The 27861-nt window shown below is 49.8% G+C and overlaps 1 protein-coding gene across 1 annotated transcript in view; it reads left to right on the forward strand.

The window, feature by feature from the left end:
* SLIT1 (slit guidance ligand 1) overlaps nt 1-27861 on the forward strand; it is a 192343-nt gene that overhangs the window by 9652 nt on the left and 154830 nt on the right. The window contains exons 2-4 of the mRNA XM_055253653.2: nt 11446-11517; nt 12883-12954; nt 18447-18518. Coding sequence (XP_055109628.2) covers nt 11446-11517; nt 12883-12954; nt 18447-18518 — 216 coding nt within the window. The remainder of the gene's footprint in view (nt 1-11445; nt 11518-12882; nt 12955-18446; nt 18519-27861) is intronic.

The following is a 27861-nucleotide window of genomic DNA, read 5'->3' on the forward strand; positions in this document are numbered from 1 at the left end:
GGCGAGAGGGAGTTTTGATGGTGGCTGTGGTCGTGGTCGTGGCTTAGAGCCCCTCCCTCTCGCCCGCCTCAAATGAGCTGCTTTACCTGAGTTCCCTCTTTTACTCCTCATAACACTCCTGGGAGGAAGGTATTACTCACCTCTGCTTTGCAGGTGAGGAGAAGGTTCAGAGAGGTGGAGCCATCTGCCCAGGGTTGAACAGCTGGCTGGTAAGTGGTAAGCTGAGATTCCCTGAGTCTTGAGGCTCTGAGACGTGCCTGTGTTTAGTTTTTAAATTTGACTTCTGCTCTATAGTCTTAATGAGGCCTGACTTCATTCACTCATTCATTCATTATTTGCCGGATATTCATTCGGCATCTATAAAACACCTGCCAGCTTAGCGCTGGGGTTGTAAAGGCAAATTGGCCGTGATTGATTCCTGCCTGCACATGTTTGCTGGGTGCACCCATGTTGCAGGCTGGTATAGGGAGCAAGGTGTCTGGTCTAGGGGTGGAGAGTTGTGGGCAGAGTTGGGCAGATTCAGGGAGGTGGTGGTGCAGGTGGAGGTCAGTGGCGGGTGGCCTCCTAGGGGCCTGAATGGATAGACAGCATGGAGGCCTAGGGGCTGTCAGTGGGGCCCTGGCTGCAGGGCTGTGGTTTGGGGGTGGGCCCCAGACCTGGGAAGGGGACTGGCAAGAACAAGGCGGGGCCTCAGAAGTGAAGGGACTGGGGTGCACTTTGGGCCTCAGGACAGAATCCTATGGAGTTGGGATTAAGAGCTGGGCCGTGACTACCTCACACCCACTTGGATTGCGACTGTCAAAAAAACAGAAAATAACAAGTGTTGACGAGGATGTGCACACTGTTGGTGGGGATGTGAAATGGTGCATCTACTATGAAAAACACTATGGCGGTTCCTCAAAAAATTAACAGTAGAATCACCATATGACCCAGCAATTTCACTTCCAAGTAAATACCCAAAAGAACTGAACGCAGGGTCTCAAAGAGATATGTGTACACCTATGTTCAAAACGGCATTATTTACAATAGCTAAAATGTGGAAGCAAGCCACATGTCTACCAACAGATGAAGGCATAAACAAAATGTGGTCTATATATATAGAACAGAATACGATTCAGCCTTAAAAAGGAAGGACATTCTGACACATGCTACAACATGGATGACCCTTGAGGACATTGTGCTGGGTGAAAAAGCCAGTCATAAGACGACACTGTATGATCTCACTCATCTGAGGTACCCAGAGGAGTCACATTCAGAGACAGAAGGTAGAAGGGCAGTTGCCAGGGACTGGTGGAGAATGGGGGAACTCTGTAGCATAGAGTTGCACTTTGCAGGTGAAAAAGTTCTGGAGATTGGTTTGCACAACAATCTGAATATACACATTTTAAAGTAGTACAGTACACTACAGAACTATCCACTTAAAAAGGATTAAGATGGTACGTTTTATATTATGTATATTTTTACCACAATTAACAACTAATTATTATTATTTTTAAAAAGAGCTGGGTCCTGGGTTCAGATGTGCCAGAGCTCAAGTCCTGCTCCTCAACCAGCTGGGTGACCTGAAACAGGTCATTTAAACTCTTTAGGCCTCAGTGCCCTCATCTGTCAGTCAAGACTGACAAGGAGCCTCTGAGCCAGTACTACTGTGAGACTTAAATGAGCTGGCTTGGTTGGGATACTACTGTAGCAATTGCTATTTCTCCAGCCAAGGAAACAAGATGGGTCCCCAGGAGCCCAGGCTCAAGGGCAGAGTGGATCGGTAGCAAATGGGCCCTGGCATGGGGTCCCTGCCTCCTCCTTGGGGCTTCCCCACTGGTCACATGTCAGAGGGTGGTCCCAGGCTGGAGTTGGTGTCTGGCTGTGGCTCAGCCTGGTGGGTTAGAGGACTGGGATGCTGGGAGCCCTGGCTTCTCACCTACTAAGGCCTGAGGATGTGGGGAAGGCCCAGCTGACTGACGGGAGTGCGTGCAAGGACTCGGCTATGGTATGCCAGCAGCCCCTAGGCCCAGTGGGCAGGGTTGCTCTGGCAGCCTATATTCAGTGAGCACCTACTATGTGCCAGGTATCCTCACAGGTGCCAGGGATACAGCAGTGAGCAGACCAGCTGCGGCCTCTCCCCTCACAGGTAGCTGGGAGACTGGCCTCAGGCAAAGGACCTCCTATTGACCCGCAGCTCTGATGGCAGTCCGAGCTCCAGAGGAGATAAGTGGGCACCTGGGGAAGCTGGTTTAGAGGAGGGCGTTTGACTGGAGGCCTGAAGGCTGTTCGGACAGGGAGCCTGGTGCATGTGCTAGGGGCAGGGGAAGAGCTTGCTGAGCTCTAGGCTGCTCCAGGCCAGAAGGAAGCGCTGATATTGAAGGGAACGGAGGAGCAGAGTGGAAGCCCTGTAGCTGAGGGAATGGTATTTTCCTATTAACGGGCTGAGGAATAATTATTCTTCTACCCCCTGGGCCAAGGCAGGCTGGCCAGAGGCCTTTGCCCGTCGGGAGCCCCAGCTACCCTTTCCTTGGGGTCAGATTCTGTGCTCACTCTGCCCTTCTGGGCTCAGGTCTCCAGGACTTCAGAGTCCTCGGATACCTGCCGAGGCTTGCAGCTGCGCTCAGGGATCCCTCTGTGACCCCCTCCTTCCCCATCAACCTCACATCCTGGAAACCCCAGGCTGTACCCGCTGGGGCCTCAGGCCCTCTGCCTCACCACTGCTTGAGGCCAACGCTGGCTTTGCTCAGATCCTCATCACCCCCACTTGAGCCTGGGAGGTCAAGGCTGCAGTGAGCTGTGATCATGTCCCTGCACTCTAGCCTAGGCAACAGAGTGAGACCCTGTATTAAAAAAAAAAAAAAAAAAAAAAAAAAGGGATGAAGCTGGGATTCCAGCCCAGGCCTGTGCCTGCAAGGCCTGAGTTATTTGGCCCAAACACTGAGCCACTTGGATTGGCTTCCCAGCTCTGCCACTCAACCTGTAGGCTCCATTTCCTCATCTGTAAGGTAATGTGAAGGACGCCTACTTCCAAGAGATGTTGTGAGAAGTACGTGGAGCTCATGTTTATGAAGCAGCCAGGCCAGTGCTGCCCTGTGGAAGGGACCTGCCCCATTCCATCGGCTACCCTGGCTCTCCTGAAGGCTGAGACCGCCCCTGAACAGGAGGAAGACAACCCATCCTCTCCTCTTTCCTGCTGAGGGTGTCTGGAATCACCCAGCTGTCTCACTTAGCAGCTTGGACCCTAAGGATGCTATTTCCTTGCTTATATTGGGCTCACTTATGAGAATGGGAGGACCTGGAAGAGAGGAGGTTGTTGGTAACGTGGGAACATCCTCTGTATGTGGAGCTTTTTTGGGGTGAACGTTTATTTGGGGAGAACGTTTATTTCTTTTCCTGTCTCTCTTTCTAAACTTCTCTCTGTCTCGCTCCCTCTCCCTCCCACCTTTCTCTCTCTCTCTGTTTATTTCTGTTTTTCTTTTTCTTTCAACAGGATCTTGCTCTCTTGCCCAGGCTGTAGTACAGTGGTGCAATCATAGCTCATTGCAGCCTCAACCTCCTGGGCTCAAGTGATCCTCCTACCTCAGCCTCTCAAGGAGCTGAGATTACCAAGCCTGGTTAATTAAAATAAAATTTTCTTTGTTGAGATGGGGTCTTGCTATGTCACCCAGGATGACCTCAAGCAATTCTCCCCACTTGGCCTCCCAAAGCACTGGGATTATAGGAGTGAGCAACCACGCTTGGCTGGGGAGAGCATTTCTTAATATGTGTGTGTTTTTATTTTTGGAGTAGGGAAACAAAGAAACATGGAAAACCCACTCAACTAATGCTATTTAAAAGTTAATTTTAATGCAGATTCTTTCCTGCATTCAAGAAATCCTTACTGAAACATCTATCATGTGCCATGTTCTGTGTTGCACCCTGGGGGTACAATAGTGAGAAAACACAGTCTGTGTCCCCAGGGAACTTCTAATCTCATGTGGAGGCTGGGACATCAGTCAAGGAATCCCCCAAATCAATATAAATTGGCTCTGGCTGGGGGAGGTGGCTCACGCTTGTAATCCCAGCACTTTGGGAGACAGAGGCAGTTGGATCACTTGAGGTCAGGAGTTGGAGACCAGCCTGGCCAACATGGTGAAACCCTGCCTCTACTAAAAATGCAAAAAAATTTAACTGGTTATAGTGGTGGGTGCCTGTAATCCCAGCTACTTGGGAGACTGAGGCACGAGAATAGCTTGAACCTGGGAGGTGGAGGTTGCAGTGAGCTGAGATTGCACCACTGCACTCTGGCCTGGGTGACAGAGCGAGACTCTGTCTCAAAAAAAAAAAAAAAAAAGCAATATAAATTGGCTCTGATTTGTGCTACAGAGGAAAGGGTTGGGGCGCTCTGTGGGCCTGTGATAGGAAGGTTTGCCAATTGGAGTTTGTAGGCAAAGAGGAAGGAAGGAGCATTCTAGGCAGATGGAGTAGCAAGTCAGAATGAGCATGGGGCAGGCTGGGTTGGTGGGCACAGAGCAGGCCACTCGGGAACTTGTAGTTCATGGTAAGGAGATTTTTTTTTTTTTTTTTCGAGATGGAGTTTTGCCCTGTCACCCAGGCTGGAGTGCACTGGCACTATCTCGGCTCACTGCAACCTCTGCCTCCTGGGTTCAAGCGATTTTCCTGCCTCAGCCTCCCAAGTGGCTGGGATTCCAGGCACCTGCCACCACGCCCGGCTAATTTTTGTATTTTTAGTAGAGATGGGTTTCGCCATGTTGGCCAGGCTGGTCTCGAACTCCTGACCTCAGGTGATCCACTTGCCTCAGCCTCTCAAAGTCCTGGGATTACAGGCATGAGCCACCGTGCCCGGTCAGTATGGAGATTTTTGTCTTGATTCCAAGAGCAATGGAGAGATCCATTGAAGGCTTTAAGTGGGGAGTGACATGATCAGATTTGCCTCTTGAAAAGACCACTCTGGCTGTGGCTTAGAGAGCAGATTGGAGGGGGGCCAAGGTGAATGTGGGGAGCCTGTGAGGCGTCGCTGCAGGGCTCAGGCTCGAGGATAGAGGCATGGGGCAGGTGTTGCCGCTGGCAGGTGGGATGGGGGAAATGCACCCGGGCCACCCTGCAGATTGGGGTGTTACGCCTCTGTGGGCTCCTTTACTGCTGTCTGGGCAGTGGCTGGGGAGATAAGTTCTTTCTTTCCTCCGTTTTCCCCGTCTGACTCTGCAGACTCTCAGCGCCGCAGCCTTGGCCAGGGTAAGATTTCAAAGCAAAGAGCTGGGTGTACATTTCCCAGGTAAGCTTGTCTTATTCGGTGACAGCGTGCGTGGTTTCTTTCTTTCTTTCTTTTTTTTTTTGAGACCCTTCAGGAAGGATGAGCCTCTCCATCCACTGCAGGCTGTGATGAGGAAGGAACGTTCTAGTCCCTGAGGGAACAGGAGTGGCTGGAGCTCCAGGGTGAGAAATTGCGAAGCTGGCTCCAGGAGCCCCCAGAACAGCCCGCGAGGGGCCCAGGGAGTTTATTCCTGCAGCCCCAGGAAATCCCAGGGTTTCTTTTGGTTCCTCACAAACACCCAGAGACTGGGGATCAAATTCTTGTTTCCTGAGAGGATTCAAGACATCCTTGTGTGTTTTTGTTTTTCCCTTGGTAACTTTGCTTCGGAGGATTTTCTCCAAAATCTTTTGCCACCGAGGTTTTCCTTTCAGGCTAGGACCACACAGGAATGGAGGGAAATCAGGGCCATTTGCCACTGGAGAATTTTTCCTCCTTGGGGAGAGGGATAGGTGTAAACTCATGACTTTTGGAAGAGGGAGAACCCTCTTAGGGCGTCTTCCCTGGTCTTCAGCTTCCTGGGTCCTGCAGGGAAGTAAGTCTCTGACTCCTCCCAGTTCAGCTTGGCCCTGCCAGTCCAGCACCGGCTGGAGCTGAGCCAGAGGACACCACCTCCTGGCAGAGCCGTGGTCCTAGAGGAAAATCACAACAGTGGCAGTAGTAAAGATAATCACAGCAGGTAATACTGCTGTAGAGAGCACGAATTGTGTGCTGGGCATTATTCTTTGTGTTTTAGAAATATCAAGACATTTAAACCTCACCGCATTTCCAAGAGGTGGGTCTTACCATCATCCTCATTTTATAAATGGGGAAACTGAGGCATAGAAAAGCTAACTTACATGCCCAAGATCACACAGCCAGTGTAACGGTGGAGCAGGAATTTGAAGCCGGATGGTCTGGCTCCAGAGCCCACACTGCTGGCAACTAAGAACACTTAACTCAGCCTGGCGGGGGAGCCCCTGATATTGTTGTGTAGGCAGAGCACATTGTTTTATTACGGAGCCCCTGTGCAGCTGTGTCCTCTCCAAAGCCCTCAAGTTATGTTCTTCAGCTCTGTCCAAGGCATGGCCACTCCGAGGTGAGGGCATGGATGAAGGGACCGAGGGAGGGTCCAGCAACATGAGGACTTGTGACGTAGGAGACAGAATCACACTGGCTGGTGTGGAATCACACTGGCTGGGGTCTGATCCCGCCCCACCCCTTATTAGCCGTGTGGCACCATGCAAGTTGCTTCATGCATCCATGCCTCAGTTTCCTCCTCAGCAAGTTGGAGAGCATATGACTCCCCTTATAGGTTGTGAAATGAGAGTGAAATGAGATGAAGCATGCTTAGGGTCAGGCCCGGAGCCTGCACACAGTTGGTGCCCAGGAAGAAGTGGTGGGTGTGGGCTCTAGTGGCAAAACCTCAGGGAGCCCAGGTGGGCTCCGGATCTTGGGATCTTCCTGACACTCGAGGCTGGGACCTGCCCGGGTGGGCCGACTCCACCGGCTGCCCTGGCTGCCCTGGGCTTAAGGTCCTAGCAGCATCTTCCAGTCTCCCCCGGCAGCTTGCTGGGGGAGGGGGCTCCGTGGCAACATTGAGGACCTCCCGTTGGAGGAATCAGATGCAGCAGAAAAATGTCCTCCTTGCCTTATTCTAGCAGCCTCTGCTAAGGGGAAGTGGCTGGCTTAGGTTGTGAACTTGATCCTGGTGGGAGAGAGGGTGGGCTACCCAGAGGAGGTCACTTTCTCAGCCTAAGTGGCAACAATACCTCCTTAGGCAGCAGCCCTCAGACCTGGGAGCTTAGTGAGAGCTTGCAGGCTGCGGGCTGGGGTGAGGGGCTGTCCCCTGAGAGGAGGCATTAAGCTCTGCGTTAGAGAGCAAGGCTGATGGCGGCAGGCTGGGGTGGGCTTGGGCCTCTTTTGACATTCTTGTCCAGAAGCAGGGCCCCCAAGGGAGAGGCTGTGCCTGCCTTGCTGTCTGCGCCATTGTCTTTTTCTCCCTGCTTGTCTTCGGTCTTGTGTGGAGTGGGGTGTGGGAAGTGAGGAGGAGGGGTGGGACTAAGGAATGCACCTCCGCACCTGCACTATGGGGGCTGGTACAAAAGGGTGTGCTAATGTGGGGTGTCATCAGAATGTCGTCTGGAAGAGAGGTGTGCTAATGTGGGGTGTCATCAAAATGTCGTCTCCACCTCTGCCCCGCCTTAGTGGGAATTCCATTCTCAGGGATTTTTGAGTTCCATTTTGGGTCTTGCCTTGTTTGGGTAAGTCAGTGTTTGTCTTTGCCTCAGTTTTGCCATCTGTGAAATGGGAATAATTATCATAGTCAATTGCTTTAGTTGCCATGAAAAGGAATGAGTGATGAATGATATGTAAAATTCATCAGATTTTTCATGACTTTGACCAAGTAATTCCATTTACAGGAATGTATTCCTTCCAAATGCTCATCAAGCTTTATGCAATATTGTTTATAATCGGACAATATCTAAACAGCCCAGGGATTCCAGTCACAGGGAATCAGGGAGGGAGTGGTCCAGTAACTTGGTATATCCAAATGAAGGGACACTTTATGGCCAATCGGAATCTTAAGTGGAGAACACACAGTGTATGACGTTGTAGAAAGAGGGGGTAACATTTATGTCTCATTCATCCTCTTATCTTGAGAACCTTGCAAAATGCTTTGCACATAGTAAGTCTTCTGTAAACATTTGTTGAATTATCTTAACTATATAAAAATCATTTCCAACAAAAACAGGTTTGAGGGCAAATATTTCAGAACATTAATAGGAGTTATTTCTTAGTGATGGGATTATGTATGACGTTCATTTTTTTCTTTATTTTTTGGGAAATTGAAAAATATTCAGTAATGTGCATAGTACTCTTATTTTTAAACGCAATAATTTTATTTATATGTTGGGTATTATGGATATTATATGTTGGATATTATGTTGGTTTGTAAAAACATAGATGTCTTTTAAAAAATGAAAACACTGCAAAAAAGTATAATAAATAAACTAAGGTCACCTTGAGTCCTACCACTTAGCGGTGACAGCCATTATTATGTGGCACACAACCCCCAGCTCATATTCATGTATGTGTGTTTGTGAGTTTCTACATAAGCAGTTTATTAGTCCGTTCTCACACTGCTAACAAAGACATACCGGAGACTGGGTAATTAATAAAGGAAAGAGGTTTAATTGACTCACACAGTTCCACAGGGCTGGGGAGGCCTCAGGAAACTTACAATCATGGCGGAAGGGGAAGCAAACACATCCTTCTTCACATGGCGAGAGCAAGGAGAAGTGCAGGAGAACTGCCCTTTTTAAAACCATCAGATCTCATGAGACTTATTCACTATCACGAGAACAGCATGGGAAGGACCTACCCAGATGATTCAATTACCTCCCACCGGGTCCCTCCCATGACACATGGGGATTATGGGAGCTACAGTTCAAGATGAGATTTGGGTGGGTACACAGCCAAACCATATCAAGCAGGTTCTTAGAAAAGGGTTGTCTTGTGACCTTTTCCCATGTTCTGTGTCATGCACAACTTTTGTTGTCAAGACAAACAGATCTGTACCATTTTAAATGGCCGCATGGTATTCGGTTTCACAGATGTGCTGAATTCAACCAAGCAATGCTCTACTAACGTCCATTTAACTTGTTTAAGATTTTTCCTCTTATAATCAATGCTGACATATTTTTATAATAGAAAAACAACAACCAAAAATGCCTTGTGGTTTTAGGTTTGGGGATAAACATTTCAGCCCAAAGAAAACCAGCCCTGCTTGGGAAGAGAACCACTTTTAAAGGGCTTCATGATGACATTCTCAGTGTTTGAAGAAAGGCTGGGGTGCAGAGGGAGAAGGTTGGGGTGCAACACAGTGAGGCTCAGAGTGGCTGTTTCGGGAAATAATATTTAGTTCATTGAAAAATGACCTTTACATGAAGCAGAGCCATCTCATTTGGAGAGGGTGTCCTTGCAGCATTTAGGGTGGGGAGGCAGCTCGGTCAGGGACTCTCACCAGTGGCTTGTGTTAACTTGGAAAGGCCTCAGGCCCCTCTCAGAGATCCTGTTAGGAAAGCGATGAGGAGCAGGGAATGAGTTTGTGCAGCTGCTTCTGAGGATCAGGAGCCAGGCCCATGGGACGCACAGCGAGAGGATGCGTTGAATGTTGAGACAGCCTGACCTGGTAGAAAAAGCCTGGGCCCACGTGTCAGATGGCCATGGGTTCACATTCCTGTTCTGTCAATTACCAGCAGCTGACCTTGGGAAGGCACCTAGCCTCTTAGAGCCACTCTCATCTGTAAGATGAGCACAGTTACTACTTTTTTGCATTGTGTGAGGGTGTGCAAAATGCCCAGTTCCTGGATGATGCAGAAAAGGAATCCATGTGTTGTTGATCTTAGTGGAAGCAACCCTAGAACGTTACCCAGACCAAGCCCTTTCTTTCTTTCTTTCTTTCTTTCTTTCTTTCTTTCTTTCTTTCTTTCTTTCTTTCTTTCTTTTTCTTTCCTCTCTCTCTTTTCTTTTCTTTTTTTTTTTTTGGAAACAGAGTTTCATTCCTGTTGCCCAGGCTGGAGTGCAATGGCACGGTCCTGGCTCACTTCAACCTCCACCTCCCGGGTTCAAGCAGTTCTCCTGCCTCAGCCTCCTGAGTAGCTGGGATTACAGGCGCCTGCCACCATGCCTGACTAATTTTTTTGTATTTTTAGTAGAGACGGAGTTTCAACATGTTGGCCAGGCTGGTCTTGAACTCCTGACCTCAGGTGATCCACCTGCCTCAGCCTCCCAAAGTCCTGGGATTACAGGTGTGAGCCACCACACCAGGCCAGACCAAACACTTTCTAAACAGTTGGAGGACAGGGACTTTGTTTCTCAAAGTAGCTTGGACTTGGGTTGAGCTCTTGGCCATACCCAGAACTTTTGACTAAAGCTGGCCAAGTGAGAAGACTGGGCTGCAGATGAACATGGGGCGTGTGTGTTGTGCATTTGTGAGCATGACAGTGTTGAGGAAGAGGAGGAGGCAAGTGGGGAGCTGCCCTAAGGAGACAGATGGCAGAGGGGACAGCTGGAGTGAGGCCTGAGGGAGGTTCTGCTGTGTGGGGCTCAGTGGGGGAACTTTCTGGGGTGGGGGGAGCCTCCCTTCTGGAATGGCCTGCCTTGGTGAGGCTGAGCGAGGCTGGGTGGGTCCTCAGGTGGGTCCAAGGTGGCCTTGGAAGGAAGGAGGGGCCAGGCGGCCTAGCATGGGGTGAGAGGAGGAGCTGTAGGCCTGGCCCCAGGACGCAGATGGTGGGGTGGCCTCACTTCCTGGCCTGCCCTCCTGCTCACTGCTGCAGGACTGGCCTCCTGGCAGGCCCCCCATCCCCCTGACCCAGAGCCTCCGCTGGCCATCGGTTTCTCCTCTGCTTGCTCTCTCTGGCCTTCTGTGATCTGAGCCTGCCTTCCCTCAGCCCTGCTTCTGACAGCTTCCAACTCTCCGTCTGTCTGCTGCCCCCTTCACCCCTCAGCTACTCTAGGCCTGATGGAGTGTGGTCCTCGGGGCACATCTGCTCCCTCCCTGTCGTGTGCAGTTCTTCCTTGTCTTTGGGCCTCAGCTTGAGTCTCGCTTCCTCAGTCCTTTAAAATTGCACGGCCCTCCCTGCTCTCTCCTGCTTAGAATATGGACAGCTTGCAGGAGCCAGTGCCACCAGATGATAACACTGGTGTCCCCATGGGGCCCTTTGCGAGTGCAGGCTATGCCCTTTACTTGCTTATACCCTGTGCTAACCCTATAAAGTAGACACAGTTGTCATCCCCATTTTATAGATAAGGAAACTGAGGCTCAGCAAGGATTCTACCTGAATAGCCTCTCTTCTTGACTAGTTTCCAGATTCTTCCCTGGGTGAATGTCTCATCTCTCCAACTAGACTGAGCTGCATCAGTGGGCAGAAACCACATTTTTGGTTTCCACAGCACTCCCAGTGATGCGCCCTGTGCCCTGCGGTTCTAGTGGGTTGGATGTCAGCTGCAAAGAGGGCCCAGCTTGTTGGGTCTTGACACAGACTCAACTCACAGAAGCCCCCAGCCCCGCTGATAAGATGACTGGCTGATCCTGGTGGGGAGGGCACCTGGAGCAGGGCTCCTGGCCTGGGGGCTCACACTGCTTCCTTCTCTCCTTCTTCCTCCAGGGAACTCAATGGCAACAACATCACTCGGATCCATAAGAATGACTTTGCGGGGCTCAAGCAGCTGCGGGTGCTGTGAGTATGGGGTGCTCCCTCCCACCCCCACCCCCGGCAATGCCACGGCGGTGCTGGGCGGGGCCCTGGCTGTGGGTAGTAGGGTGGTGGGCTGGCTGGGCCCCTCTACTGTGGAGTCAGTCTTAGCAAGACGTCCTGAGGATTGTCGGGTGGGGTGATGTTGAGTCTTGAGTCTTAACTCATCATAAGGTCCGTCGCCCTGTGCTCTCAGGGTACTGCAGGGGTCCTAGGACCTCAGTTCTTTCAGAACTCCCGCCTCTGCAGTTCTGAGGGTCTTTGGAGGAGCAGGGGCCTCATGACCAATCGTCTCTGAGGTCAGAGCTGACAAGCCGCTGGGCACGGATCTGCTCCAGAACACCCCGACCTCTGCCCCTTCCCAGGCTCTGGGTGTGTCCCTTCTGAGTCTGGGGAAGCCCATGCTGTCTCCCGGGATTCCCCTCCCCTCTGCCCCCAGGCCTCCAGTGGGAGCCTCTCACACTTCAGGCTTTTGGAAACAAAGCAGAGAAAGAGAAGTGTCTGGTGGCGGTTCCCCCCTGCCCTGCTCCGAACATCATCTGAGGCCCATGCAGGGGCACGCAAGCCACCTGCTTGCGGGTGGAGAGGGACAGATGCAGGGGGAAAAACATACTTGACTATCTCAAAAGTTATCATGCAACAGTCAATCTGTTGGTGAAAAATGCTGCCCCACCAGCCGGATGCTCTGGGTTTCAGGGCACGTTGGCGGCAAGGGGACGCAGAGTCCCACAAAGCCAGGTGGTTCAGTTGGCGTGGGCACCCCACTCTTTTCTTCAGCAGATGGGGCCAGGCAGGGTGGGGGTACAGGGAGAGAGGGTGTTGTCTGCCAATTGTAGAGTGTGTTGCTGCCTGTGTGGGCTCTGCCCAGTTGGCACAGGCTCCCCTCCCCTGATACTGGCCGGTCCCCCCGTTCTGTCCCTTGGACATGTGCCTTCAGGGCCCAAAGAGGCCAGGGCACGTGCGCCAGCAGCTCAAACCAGCCTGTGCTGCCTGCTGCTGGGCCTGGCTCCCTGGAGCCTGATTGGAGCGGAGACATGGTGCTCGGGTGCCCTGTGAACTTCTGCCCTGGCAGGCAGCTTCACAGGGTCAGGGGGTTGCAAGTGCATTTTGTGGTGAGGTAAGATGCTGGGAGCCCTGAGGAGCCCATGTCAGGGAATTTGCAAAGGTGTAAGGAAGTTGGGTCCGCTCAGGCCAGGCATAGGCCTATGTGAGGCTTGGGCATGGCTCCTGTCTTACTCCCTTGCTAATGCTGCCCTGGCAGAGGTTGCCTCTGCCCCTCCGTCATGCCAGCTGTTTCTAGCAGCCCTTGTCCCACACCCTGTAGCTGTCCTTGTCTCTTTGCTTCCCCAGGCAGCTGATGGAGAACCAGATTGGAGCAGTGGAACGTGGGGCTTTTGATGACATGAAGGAGCTGGAGCGGCTGTGAGTCCTGGCAGGGTGCGGGCCAGGAGGGCGGGGGGCTGGCATGAGAGGGAACTGGCAGGCCAAGCTGCTGCCGGGGATGAGGGGCACTCAGGGGAGGGGACCCCATGCCCAGCCTGCCTCCACCAGTGGATGGAGCCAGGAGCAGCTGCAGCTGTGAAAGTGGTCACAAGGCATGGTCACAGAGAAACCTGGAGTGGGTCCCCACCCCACATTCTCCATGCAACTGTCCCTGTTGTTTTTCCCTGAAAATACGGGATGGCAAAACATTTACATAATAATACAGAGGAAGTGAAATTTCTTCCTGTCATCTCATCCTGACATAACCACTATCCATTGATTTGTGTGTCCTTAAAAGAGCCGTGGTGTGCCAAGGGGACCCATCAGGGAAGCCCCGGCGGATTGGTGTCTTAGGTGCACAGGGCCACAGTACAGAAATGGGAAGGTGGAGGCCTGTCCTGATTCACATAGTTTGTTGCTGAATAGGGCTTTTAAGTTTGAAAATGGGTCTTGATCAATTTTTGCATTTCAGTTTGGCGACGATGAAAAAAAAGAAACATGGTGGGGTGAGGTGGGGGATGGGCACTCATATTCACGGTGGTCGCCGATCTCGTCCTTCTGAAAGTGGTTTGGCTGTAGGTGTTAAGAGTCCTAAAGTTCATGCTCTTTGAACCAGAAAGTCCTTTTTATTTGAAGGAAATAATCAGAGACATGGCTAAAAATCATATATCAGAATATTAATTGCACTTTATTATTTATTTATTTTTGAGACCAAGTCTTGCTATGTCTACCAGGCTGGAGTGCAGTGGCGTGATCTCGGCTCACTGCAATCTCCACCTCCTGGGTTCAAGTGATTCCCCTGCCTCAGCCTCCCGAGTAGCTGGGACTACAGGTGCATGCCACCACACCCGGCTAATTGTTTTTGTATTTTTAGTAGAGATGGGGTTTCACCATGTTGGCCAGGCTGATCTTGAACCCCTGACCTCAGGTGATCCACCTGCCTTGGCCTCCTAAAGTGCTAGGATTACAGGCGTGAGCCACCGTGCCCGGCCATTGCACATTATTTAAATAGAAAAAAATTGGAAACCCCTTCTAGTGGATACATAAGAAATAAAATCACATTTCTGAAGAACAGTTAAGGCGATGCAAATGTGCTCGCAATACAGTGTTAAATGGAAAAGATAAAAAATGACAATAGTATTACTAAAACAATTTGCATGTGGATAGAATACAGGAGGAAGAAGACAACTGGAACCACTGAGTCTCATTATAGTGAGTGGTGGATTATAGATAACTTTATTTTTATTCTTTGTGTTTTTCTCTTTTAATGGATTTTCTTATGACAAGTTTATTATTATGATTATAGCTACCACCACTCTATGCCAGGCACCTGGGGAAGCTCTTTGCCTTATATTATCTCATTTAATCCTTAAAACAACACTGCTGTAAGTGGTATTTCACAGATGAGAAAGAGAGGTACACAGAGATTAAGTCACTTGTCCCCAGTTGTACAGAAGAGGGGATTAGAACCTGGATCATTTTGCCTTCAAAGTCTGAGCTCTTAATGAAGATGACCTGATACCTCACCTTTCTTTTTTTGAGACAGAGTTTCACTCTTGTTGCCCAGGCTGGAGTGCAATGGCGTGATCTCGACTCACTGCAATCTCTGCCTCTTGGGTTCAAGCGATTCTGCCACCTCAGCCTCCTGAGTAGCTGGGATTACAGGCGCCAGCCACCACACCCAACTAATTTTTTGTATTTTTAGTAGAGACTCGGTTTTACCATGTTGGCAGGCTGGTCTTGAACTCCTGACCTCAGGTGATCCGCCCGCCTTGGCCTCCCAAAGTGCTGGGATTATAGGCCTGAGCCACCATGCCCGGCTCTTTCATTTTTATATTAAAGAAAATAAGATATTAAATAAAAGGAAAAGAATATGATTGCCTCGTTGCCCTCCTACAGCCTGGAAGAAAGCAAGGCAATCTTTCTTTTGCGCTCCTCATCCGAGCCTAAAACGAAATGGTAAGAAGCCCACAGCTAGACCAGATGTCGAATGCTGCATTTGTTTTCTTTAAAAGACTTAGAATAAAATACATGTTAATGACCTGGCTATGAGGGGCTGATTTGGACCTGACCCAACCTGGCTCCACCTCTGGTGCTGGGAAGGATGGGTGCAGGGAAAGGGTCTGGGGGGTTGAGACATGACCCCAGTGGGTGAGTGGCGACTTCAGCCCTGCAGGCACCTTCCTGAGTGGTCAGTTCAATGGCCGCCCCCTGAGTTGTTGGAGACCAATGGTGCATCAGTTAATCATAAAAGGTGATTAAAGTGCAGAGTCACTAAAAACCACACATAGTCACTAAAAGCCACAGCCAGGCGCAGTGGCTCATGCCTGTAATCCCAGCACTTTGGGAGGCCAAGGGGGGAGTGGATCACTTGAGGTCAGGAGTCCGAGACCAGCCTGGCCACCACGGTGAAACCCTGCCTCTACTAAAAATACGAAAATTAGCCAGGCACAGTGGTACGTGCCTGTAATCCCAGCTACTCCAGAGGCTCAGGCAGGAGAATCACTTGAACCCGGGAGGCGGAGGTTGCGGTGAGCCGAGATCACGCTGCTGCAGTCCAGCCTGGGCGGCAGAACTAGTCTCTGTCTCAAAAACCAGCAACAACAACAACAACAACAACAACAAAACCCCACACATACCTTAGACATTTCATTTTATGTTAAAACATATAAATGTGCATTTACTGACCCCTCCTCTTTTTTTTGGCCAAAGTCTTTCTCTTTGGTGTGAAAAGATGGAGTTCTTTGTGTTGCTTGCCTCACCTAAACCACACACATATACCTTGTTTATGATTTTTGGTTTTGGTTTCTGGAAGGTGGAGTGAGATTTTCCGAGGGGCCTTGGGAGCAATCTGGGGGAGTGTTCCTGATTTTTAAAATGACACCCACCCCCCTCTGCCATCGTCTTTTACTTAATTCAACAGCCCTTTAATTAGCAGCTTTCCTTTCATCGAATCTTTCTAAAGAATTCCACTTAGTTTTCACAGAGATGACTCTTTTTCCACTAGCATTTCATTCATTTATGTAATAGGTAATTAAATTATAGAGTTAGAATGACAAGTGCCTCTGGCATAAACAGGTTTGGGAGTGGACATAACTGGTTCTTGTGAGCAGTTATAAACTCCAGTGTAGATGCAGCAGTGTGCAGTTGAGCTGGCCAAGAGGGATCAGGACATTGTGGCCTCAGCGGGTCTGCAGGTGGAGAGGAGTGGAGTTCGCCCAGTCATCCTGGGAGCCGGCCTGGCACCGTACCATGGCCAGGATCGTACCATGGGAGCAGCCAGGATGGGGAGTAGAGAAAGGCAAACTTCAGGATCCCCTATCTACCATTCAGTAATGGCTTGGGCGAGTCACTTACCTCTTGGTACCCCTATTCTCTCATCTTTCAAAGATAGGCAACTCAACAAAGTCAGCAAACCTATCTTGGGCACCTATGAAGAGCCAAGCCACGTGGCGAAGTGGTGGCAGGAAACCTTTGTGGGGGGTGTTTGCTGGGAGTCGGGAGGGTGAGTGCACGAATGCAAAGTGCTGTTGTCACTTTCAAGAGAAAGAGGCCCACCTTTACACTTTGCTTTCCCACCTGCGATGAGCTCATGCCTCTAATGCATTTGCCCCATGTCTGGCACATAGTAAGGGCTGATTATGATGGTGGCCACGACGACTGTTATCATTCTCAGTAACCTTCATGTCTCTCGCCATGTGGAGTCTCTTCCTTAGTGTCCTTTAATTTTCCATTTTAAACTAGGCATTGAATCCCTTTTTCCTCCTAAATAATTTTCAGAAGTGGAAGCCAGAAAAATGAGAAAGTCTTGGGGGAAAACAAAACAAAACCAGTGGTTATCAGGCAGTGTAAATACAGGATTAATTTACTGGACCAAGGGTAAAGAATTTGGAGCTATCTGATGTCTACTCCTGTTGCTTTAAGGATTGTATTGATGTTTCCCCACCCCCGCCAAGGCAATGAAGTGTTTCCCTAGGAGCCTGCCCTTAAAAGTAAACTTCCAGTGGGTCTCCAAAAGTTGATTTAATTGTCTGTACCATGGGGAACATGGCGGTGCCCAATGTGGTGGCAATGGCCTTTCTCACATATTAGATGAAGGATGACCTTCTAGGAGGTAACCACAGACCAATTACTGCTGGCTACATGGAATTAATGTTTTCCCCTTCCCTCTGGAAGAAAGCTTTTGGCTGAGATGGTTTATCATACAGTTGTTCCTTGGTATCCATGGGGGATTGGTTCTAAGACCCCTCAGACACCCCTGGGGCTACAGGCCTGGGCTACCATGCCCAGCTAATTTTTTTGTATTTTTTGTAGAGATGAGGTTTCTCTTTGTTATTTCTCCTTGTTACCCAGGCCAATCTGAAGCCCCTAGCCTCAAGCAATCCTCTCATTCAGCCTCCCCAAGTGTTGGGATTATAGGCAGGAGCCATTTGACATGCTTTTTTTTTTTTTTTTTTGAGACAGAGTCTCACACTGTTGCTCAGGCCGGAGTGCGGTGGTGTGATCTCAGCTTACTGCACCCTCCACCTCCCTGGTTCAAGTGATTCTCCCACCTCAGCTTCCTGAGTTGCTGGGATTACAGGTGCATGCCATCATGCCTGGCTGAGCATGCATTTTTATTAATGATAAAAATAATCAGTAAAGCCATTTTCATTTTTTTTAATTTGAGACAGTTTCGCTCTGTCGCCCAGGCTGGAGTGCAGTGGTGCAATCTTGGCTCACTGCAACCTCTGTCTCCTGAGTTCAAGCGATTCTCCTGCCTCAGCCTCCCGAGTAGCTGGGATTACAGGCGCCCGCCACCACACCCAGCTAATTTTTGTATTTTTAGTAGAGACGGGGTTTCACCGTGTTGGCCAGTCTGGCCTCGAACTCCTGGCTTCAGGTGATCCGCCTGCCTCGGCCTCCCAAAGTGCTGGGATTACAGTTATGAGCCACTGCGCCCAGCTGCTATTTTCATTTTGAAAAAAGACCCAAAGCAAACAATAAAAAGAAAGTGAAACCTCTGTTGAGCCAAATGTGGATGAAATCAGGGCTGTGTGGCCATTAGGGTATGTCTCCCATTTCAAGTGTAGTCAGGTTTCCAACTCACAAAGGGAGATAGCATTGGAATCAGTGCCTTAGAAACCACACAGGGCTTGCACATGTGAAGTGATGATGATGATGGCTATGGGAAGAAATAGTGGAAGGAGAGATGCTGGTGAGGGGCTTCCACAGACACTCTGTTCTTATCCTCCCCTCGTGCTGGGTGGTGGAATTTCCACTTTACAGACGAACTGGGGCCCAGAGAAGGTAATTTCCCTGGGATGCCACATGGACCCTGTTAGGATTTGAATGCTGGACCTTCTGCCTCTGAATCCGTCTGGTGCTTTCTGAGAAGTCCTCTGGATTTCCTGGCCGTCTAGGTGATTTCCAATTCTTCTTCTCTTTTATAGGCGACTGAACCGAAACCAGCTGCACATGTTACCGGAACTGCTGTTCCAGAACAACCAGGCTTTGTCAAGACTGTGAGTGACACTCTGTGGCCAGAAAGTTCTCCCTGTGGTTTTTTCTCTCACCCTGTGGGAGGCACAGTGTTTGGTCAGTGGGGCCTGGATGTTCCCATGACCCTGACCCTGTGCTCCTCCCCTGGCAGGAATGGTCCAGGGCATCAAAAGCCAGGCCCTTTCTGTAGGAAGGTGCTGTGCAGGGTATTTCTCCATGGCAAGCACTTGGAAGAACCCGCAGTTCATCCAGATTTGTGAGCTGCCACTGACGGTGTGGGTACAAGGGTGTTCTGCAGGCAGGCATGCTTGTGGACGGTGATGCCAGCCTTTACAGGGGCTCATTCTTACCCATCTCTCACTGCGCCTTTGGTAATCTGCCTGGAGCTGAATATTTATTCATTCAACTAAGCCCTTCTTGAACCTATTTCTATTTTCAGCTCTTTCTACCTTTTAGGGTCATGAGGCCTGTAAGGTTATTAACTGTGGTATAAGATCATATTTTTATTTACTGTCAATGTACTTCTTTCAAGTTTGAAGGATAGTTGCTAATTCTGCTGCACCATGATTTGCCACGTGTCTGTAATTTTTCTACCATATATTTCATTTTATGGGAATTGGGTTGGACAAGACCTTTGAGATTATCTAAGGAATCTCTTCTGCAGCTCCTTAGCATATGGTCCCACAGTCTTTGCTTGGCTACCTCTAGTGATGGGGAGCTCACCACCTCTGCAGACAATCAGCTCTATCACTGGACAAATAAGTAAATTAGGACAATTTTAACTTTGGGCCCTAAATCTGCTCTCCAGTAACTTATATTTTTCTTAGCTTTGCTTTCTATAACTACCTAGTTTTTGAAGAGCTGTCAGGTTTTTGAATTTTGAGTTGGGATGTTTTTTAGTTCCGTTAATTGTTGTCATTAATAACCTTAAGAACACTGGCTGGCCTTCTGCATGCCTGGCATGGCACTACTGGTTCATCCCTGAAGGAGCTTATGGGACAGCACCTAAGTGGAGAAAGGGGTAATAAGCAATGTAGGTAAGACTGAGGGGTGTGGGTTGGGTGGGAGTGGCAACCTAGGGTTACCTGAGTGCTAAGGGGTCTGACCATGGGCTCCTAGAGTCTGGGGATTGATTTTGTCTCCTCTGATTAAACACAGCTAGTTCTTTCTGCCTCTGCCATGATTTCTAGATCTCTCTCTAAGCCCAGTGATCTCCAGAATTTGTTGTTGATCTTACCTTCAAACTTTTATTTATTTATTTTTGAGACGAGATGTTGCTCTGTCACCCAGGCCGAATACAGTGGCACGATCTTGGCTCACTGCAGCCTCAATCTTCTGGGCTCAAGTGATCTTCCCACCTCAGCCTCCAGAGTAGTTGGGACTACAGGTATGCACTACCATGCCTGGCTAATTTTTTAATTTTTTTTTTTTTGAGAAGGAGTCTTGCTCTTTCACCCAGGCTGGAGTGCAGTGGCACGATCTCAGCTCACTGCAGGTTCCGCCCCCCGGGGTTCACGCCATTCTCCTGCCTCAGCCTCCCGCGTAGTAATTTTTTAATTTTTTGTGGAGATGAGGTTTTGCCATGTTGCCCAGGCTGGTCTTAAACTCCTAGGCTCAAGTGACCCACCAGCCTCAGCCTTCCAAAGTGCTGGGATTACAGGTGTGAGCCACCACGCCTGGCTAAGCTTTTGTCTTTACAATGGAACTCTAATTTTTAGTCTGTTGGAATGGTCTTTCTGGTCACTTCCTGTTGCTTCCTCCTCCTGGCCTGGAGACCACTCCACAGTGACCCTTAGTGATGATCTCTGTTGCTGGTCTTTGCCACCACCCTTGGGCTTGAGTTGGGCCTTCTCCTCCAGGTTTCCTGTAACTGATAGGTTGGCCAATCCATTATGTGCCAGGCATACACAGTGGGTGCTTAATTTTTCCCTACTTGATTGTGAAAGGCAGAAGATTATTCCCAGCAGGTGCCTCCATGGTAATGTCTGTTGAACCTGTCAGCCATGCACTGGTCTATGTGGTCCATGCTCTTGCTGGCCACGTGCAAGCATCTGGCCTTGCCCTGCCTTGGCCCCAGCAGCTCCTGTTTTCTCTTTGCTGTCCTTTCTCTGCTGACTTGCAAGTGTTATCACAGCTCTGCCTTTCTGCAAAAATTTGTCTTGAATGTCTTTTCGCTGGGTCTCAGTTCTGCAATTCTTTCCCCTCCTAAGTCCCCTTAACCTTTCAAGCTTTTGCCCTTGCCCTCCTAGCATGATTTGCCTACCTGGGTCCCTTCTCTTTCCGATAGTGATCCATTGCCCTCCACGTTGTAGAGATCAAGGCATATGTATACTCTACAGTTGCCATCAAGCTCTGGGTGCCTACTTTCGCTCTCCCTCATTGATTTTAAAATCTCCAAGACCCATCATGTGAATCTGAATCCACCAACTTCCAGCCCTTTAATTGAGATAATCTCCAGCCATATTCATTTTTAGGGGGGAGCTGACTTCTTTTGTCATAACCTTCTACCAGCCCTTAGGGGTAAAGGATAGCTCTGCAGGGGACTCCCTCTCTCCTTTATTTGAGTCCACCCTTCTCTAGGGACATTGGTACCTTGCACACCCCTGTGTTCCTTCCTGAGGAAAGTGACAACTTGGCTGCCTCCTTGGCCTGTGTCTGGGAAACTTGGATCCCCGCTGAAATCGAAGGTGGCCTGGGAAGCAGAAAGTCAAGGGCCAGGTTGTCCTGGGCTTTTCAAGGCATAACTTTGGGTAGTTTAATTGCTCAGAGCCCATTTCTCTTACCCATACATAGTAGGGCTAGTAGGAGTCTGAACTGGGACTGTGCATGTAACATAACCAAGCCTGCAGCTGGCCCTCAGTGGATGTTCATCCATCATGCTCCTGATAACTCAGGGTGAGCAAATAGCCCCTCGATGAAGCAGGTGCTCCTGTGCTTGATGTCTTGTCTGACACATGTGGCCATGAGGCAAGCAATGTCTCCCAGTGTTACTGCCAGTGAGACAGGTTGGAAAGAGGAAGTGACTTCCCAAGAGTCAGGATGAAGCCCTCTGACTTCTAGCCCCGCCCTCTTCGTAGTTTCATATTTTACAGGAGTCCTAGAGGAAAGGATACCTATGTTTTAATGAGTATTAAATAGCCAGATTCTATAACCAAAGGCTGGCACGAGAAGATTAAATCAAGGAGCAAAAAGCCATTGCAGAGGACAGTAGTCTATGTGACACCTACTCTTGGCACCCTATGGGGCTGGGAGGCAGAGGCCTCTAGACACATTGGGTGTCCTCATTGCAGTGGTCTCAGGCCAGCTGCTTTCGGGAAGGGGCTGGTTGGCAGCCAACAGAGGGACTTCCAGAAGGGCAGTGGAAGTCTTGGTGGCCCTTTGGGGGTGTTTCTAGGCTCTAGAGCCAGAACTTCTCCCTAACACTTACTGTCTTTTCTTTCCAGGCATCGGGTCCTTTACTCTTAGCAGGAAACATTTCTCATCCAGGAGCATAGCAGGATTTGGGTGAAGGCAGACTTTTCTTTAGCTTTCCCCTTGACATTTCTTAACCTCATCTGCAAGCAAGGCATGCAAACCGAGAGGACTCCTGCAGGGCTCTGGGAGGACTCCCAGGCAGTGTGCCCTGCTTAGTTTGCACTGAGGCCAAGGCATTTGGTGGCCACCAGGTCACATCTCAAAATGGGCACTGTCTGGGGGAAATGATTCAACAAACCTTATTCATCTGGTTTTTTGTCCCTGGTGTCTGGGATTACCTGGTGTCTGGCTTCTTCACCTTGAAGATGCTTATAGGGAAGGATACAGGAGCAAGTGTTTAAAGATCTACTTGTTAATATTCTTCTAATATTACTGTGTACGCATCCGCCCTGCCCCATTCTATTGACCTGAGCACCTGGCATTCTAAAGTATCTCTGCTAACTCCCCCAGTTGGTCTGGCCAAGGAGTACTTGGCACGCTTGGTTCCAGAAACAGAATACCCTGCCAGCTGGTGATGGTAAAGGTGGAGGTGGGGTTTTGTAGGGGCACAGCTGGCAGGCGCCCAGGCTCCCAAAGCAGGAGGTGAGATCCAGCCGGCCTTCCTGGGGACCCTCACTGAGATGTGAGGGCCATTTCTAGTTATTTCTGAATATCTGCCTTATTGTCCTGCTCTTCCCTGCAAACCAGTGTTCTGGGCTCATCAGCAGCATCTCGGTTCCATCATGACCCAGGTCAGCCATGGTGCCAGTTTGCCTCCTACTTCCTGTGACCTTGGAGCTCAGATCCACACAGTGTCTCAGGCTCCAACTCTGGGTTTCTGGGAGAGAGAATCTGGCCCATCTTAGATCAAGAGGTCACACCAGGCCAGTGAGCTGTTGGCAGGGATTGTGGGATCCGCTGGTGCAGCGACACTATGGTGCCCACCCTATCTCAGGAGCTGGAGGTGGGACCTATTCCCTTAGAAGGCAGTGCCTGGCATTCCTGGTCTCTCACTTGTTGACCTCCCCTTTGCGTTGGAGGGATCTGTTACTAATTCTTCCCATCTGGAGCAAATTATGGACTTTCATGCCCAGGCTGTTATGCTAAATCAGCATGAAAATAGGTTTGAGAGAGACCAAATGTGCTGGGTAAGGTGTGGTCACCAAGTCTGTAGGTGGTGGCGCAGCCCACATTTCAGTTGATTTTGTCTGTGTGGCCTCCAGAAGTTAAAATCCTGTTAGGGGTTATTCTGCACGAATATTTCCCCTGCTGTGGGGTTAGTCTGTCCATTTCTTTCTTATGCAGGATCTATGGCTTAGAGAGGTGATTTGCCTTGGACCACAGAGCAGCTTGATGATAGGGTTGGAATTAGACACCAGGCCTTCTAGGGGCCCTGAAGAGCCTGAAAATGGTCTTAAACCTTGACCTAGGAATCTCATATTTGGGGATCTGCCTTAAAGAAATAATAAAACATGAGCACAGACATGCTCGTTGCTGTATTATTTAGAATATTGAAATATAGAATAATGAAAAGAATATGGAAATAACATATATGTCCAACACTGGGGGCATGATGAAGTAAATGATGATGTATCTACTTGATGGAATATTTATACAGTCATCAAAAATGGCCTTTATGAAAGATGTCAAGTAATGCAGATAAATGTGTTTGATATCAAAAGCCAGGATTCCAAACTGCATTGACAATATGACCACTCGATAAATCACTCTAAATAATGCATGAAAACATACCTGGAAAATGCCAACAGGGATTGTCTGTGGGTGGCTTTTTTCTCTTCTGTGGCCCAGATGTTCTCTCAGAAGCATGTGTTATGTTTACGGTAGGAAACCTCCCAGTTTTTAAATAAGAAGTGAAAAGCCTCTGTTGTCTGAGGTGAAGCAAATGCTTGTGATACGATGTTGCAGCGCTTCCTTTAACCGAGCCTGTTTGCTCTTCTATGAGATACAGATAGTAAGGGCTGGCTGCCTCATGGGGCTGATGTGAAGGTTAAAGAGAGCTGTGACACTCTTGTGTCAGACATGAACACTGTGGCACCTGGGAGGTGCCCAGGAAATGTCAGATGAGTCCACATCAGGGCTACTTTGGAGGGTGGTGCAGCCCCGGCGTGACCTGCACCTGGACCTGTGTCCCATATTGATGTTGGCTTCCCCTGTCACTTGTGCCAACTCAACCTCACCACTCTTAACTCACAACCATCCCCTCAATTTGCAGGGAGCTTCCCCCAACAGAGTTTTTTTTTTTTTTCTCGAGGGGCTTAGGTGCCCCTGCAGAGACACCCTGAGGAGGCTGTTGAGGGAGGCTGGCGTGTGGTGGGCAGGAGGGCCGTGGCCTTGGCATAGTCAGTGCCCCGGCTGAGGATGTGGGAGATATGCTTTCTGTCCTCTTGGGCACTTTCCTGAGCAGGCCGGGGAGAGCAAACGTGGAGCGAGTAGGTGATGCTGCCCTGGAGGCATTTCTTGGTGCCCTGAAATTACGGATGTATTCTGTACTTCCTCAGGGATGCCCCCATTGAGGGTGGGCTGGAGTTTCTGCACAGCAGCACTCACACCTCTTCAGAAGACAGCACACCCCCTTCCCCCACCCCACTGCAGAAGTGAACCTGCCCCATGACATCCTTCACTGCCTCGCTCTCCCAGGGCCTCATGAAAGGTCTCAGGGACTGCAATCATCACAGTAACGGTTAGAAAGAATGGAAGGTTGTTGTGTGCCAGGCTCATGCTGAGCAGCTTTCAAATATACCTGATTTCATCATCAGAACATCTCTACGAGGTCAGCACTTTCTGAATTTTACAGATAAAGAAATGCAAGCTCAGCGGGTTTGTGACACACCCAAGGGGCTAAGCCAAATGTGAACCCCAGTCTGTCTGACAGTAAAGCTCATCCTTACATACCACCCCTCACCTGCCTCACCCACCCACCTCCTCCACCCATCCACCTATCTGTCCATCCACCTAATTATCAACCACTGCCCTTTACCTCCCATCTACCCTCCCACCATCTACCAACTTATCAGTCAACCCACCCATCTCTCTCCCTACTCCTGACCCATCCCCTCCATCCCCCATCCCCTCCCATCCATTCTCCCATCCAGCACTCCCCACCCACTCACCACCTGCCTATCTATCCTCTCTCACACCCCCACCCATCAACTCTCCCCCTCCCCCCGACGTATGCATCTACCAACCCACCTATAAACCCAGACACCCTTCTATCCCCCAACTCCTCCCCACCTTCCTCCACCCCTGTATTCACTCCTGCTCACCTTCCATCTGCTACTCACCCACCCACTGATCCAACAGTTCCTGAGGGCCTCCTGTGGGCCAGCCTCTGTGTTGGGTACTGTGAACCCTTGGAGTGATGTCTATGTAAGATGGATGAGTGTGGCCCTGCCTCTTGGGAGGTGACAGGTCTATCATCAGTGCTCTTTGAGAGCAGCCTGCCACCCTCTGACCTATCAGCAGGTTGGAGCGGGTGGGGGCAGGTGCTGCACTGGCTGGACCTATATCTCCTGCCGGCGGGTTACCTGGGTTTGGAGGTCAGCTCCATCACCTGACAGTGAACCCTCAGAGGATGTGGAGATGTTATTTTCATGGACATACACAGGTGTCAAGCTGAGGGTTAGAGGGATATGCTGGAAACCTGATTGCTTCTTACAGCAGCAAAACTCAGTCTTCACCAGGTTCAGGTGGGGAGCAGGGTGTCCGCCCACCACGCATGCTGCCTCCTTGGCCTCCGATCTGGGGAGGATCTCTGCTGCCATGCAGCTCTGCTCTTGCTGATCCTCTCGTCATCCAGAAGCTACTTCTGGAAACCCAGTTCCTCTGGGCTTCCTTTTAGCCTTGAAACCAATATGTGTCCCGACAAGATTGACCTTTTGTGTCTCTGCTGGGCCTGGAAGGGCTGGGGGTGGGTGATTAAGGGCAGCCCAGGGCATTTATTTCCCCTTATTTATATCCCTGCTGTAAGGACCACCATAACTCATTAACAGGGCCCTGGTGGTTGGAGAGGTGTGGATGTGAGATTCACAGGAGCCCTGTTGAAGAATGCCTGACCCTATCGACCCTGTCTCAAGCTGGGTTTAATTAAACTGTCAGCACTGGTCAGAAGAACAAAGCTTCCCTTCCCGTCTCGGTCCCCAGCCCCCATCAGAGGCAGGAGGACCTTCTCTGCTGAAATGAAGAGCTGTTAAAAATGGATCTGTCTTGCCTCTGAGGGAAATTACCCAAAGCAAGAAGGTGACCTCGCTATTGTGATGCATCCATGCCAGGCAGCAGAGCTGCAGAACTGAGCCAGCCATGCCCCGAGACACCAGCACATGAGAACGGGGCTCCCAGCCGCCCCTCCCCAGCCAGAGCCTCCTTCCTGCCAGAGTCCCCTGGGGACTACTTAAGATGGCCGTCCATCACTCCTTAGACTTCCCTTTCCCAGAAAGGAATTTCGCTAGCTTTGTCCTTCAAGATACTGAGATGTTCCTGGCATTAATGGTAAAAAGGAGCTTCCTTGGTTAGACAATTTGGGGAAGAGCTGGGCCAAGCAGAGTCCTTCGTCAGGGACTATTCAGTCCGTTTAACATGCTCATGTGCGCCGTACAGCTCCCAGGGCAGATGCGGAATGTTGCGTCTCCCAAACATATCTGACTGTGAATCTCAAAAAATTTATTTTTTCAGGGAATACCTTTTAACATCAGCCTAGTATTAAGTAACTTGTGGAAGTCTCAGACAGTAAGAATCAGAGCTGAGATTCGAACCCAGGCCCACCTGACCCCAAACCCACATACTTACCTTCAAACTGTCAGTCCTTGAACTAGAGTATGATTAAGAGTTGTCTCAGTGGGGAGTTTATTAAAATTCAGATTCCCAGGGTCACACTCAGAGATTCTGAGTCAGTCAGTGTGTAAGGGCAAGAATCTGCATCATCAAACCCCTCTTTATCCAGCTCATGCTTGAGAAGCCTTGCTCCCCATCAGGCCTGGTGAGTCTTAGGAGGGGCTTCCTGTTGGGTAGAGCTCCTCTTTGCTTCTGCCCCGCCCGGTTCAATGTGAGAGCCATGCTAAGTAAGCTAAGGCCCCAAGCGCAGACGCTTCACCTCCTGCAGCCACACAGAGAACAATTTGGGGATTATGAGTTGGCAATTATGGAGCACTCTGGATTCTCGAAGTGCTTTCCAATCATTAAATCTGCGCCTGCTGTCAAGGCTCAAGTGAAAGAGGCGAGCGTCCCACTGGGCCGGCACGGGAGTCTCCGAGAAGAGGGCGGCCGGCCTCAGATTGACATCCACTTGCCAGAGCGGGCTGATGCGCCCAGCATGGATGAATGTCCTAGACACAGCCCTGGTGCCCGGCTGTGGGCTTTGAATCCGGCTCTGCCCCTGCTGGCTAAGAACCACACAGGGTTTTACAAATTTGGACAGCCAAGGGAGCCCAGGGCCTGAAGGAGGGCCACGGGGGGGTGGCGAGCGGTCAGTGGGTCATCCCGAGAGAATGCCCGGCAAACGCGGGGTGCCCTGCATTTACAGGGGCTCAAAGGCATGAAAAGCCACTGGTCCTCTCCTACAGCATTACAAAAATCAGTGTGAGACAAACGGAATTCGTAACCATTGAGAAGATTCTGAATAGAGAGGCATGCATGCAGGAGCGGGCTCTTGTGAATTCCGTTTTAGGGAGGTGAGGATTTTAGAAAAATCATTTCAAAAGTTATACAAATATTATTTGTCAATTAAAACATATTAAAAGTAAAATTTCTTTGAAAGAATACGATTTTAAAATAAAAATTATGAAAATAATTTTGCTAGAGAGTGAACATTTGAAAAATAGCGAATAGCAAAGAATGATAGGAGATAAGGGATTTAGTTTTCTAGTTAAATAAGGCATTTAAAGGTGATTGAGCTAACAT

Source organism: Symphalangus syndactylus, chromosome 2, assembly GCF_028878055.3.
Source record: "Symphalangus syndactylus isolate Jambi chromosome 2, NHGRI_mSymSyn1-v2.1_pri, whole genome shotgun sequence".
Lineage (NCBI taxonomy): Eukaryota > Metazoa > Chordata > Mammalia > Primates > Hylobatidae > Symphalangus > Symphalangus syndactylus.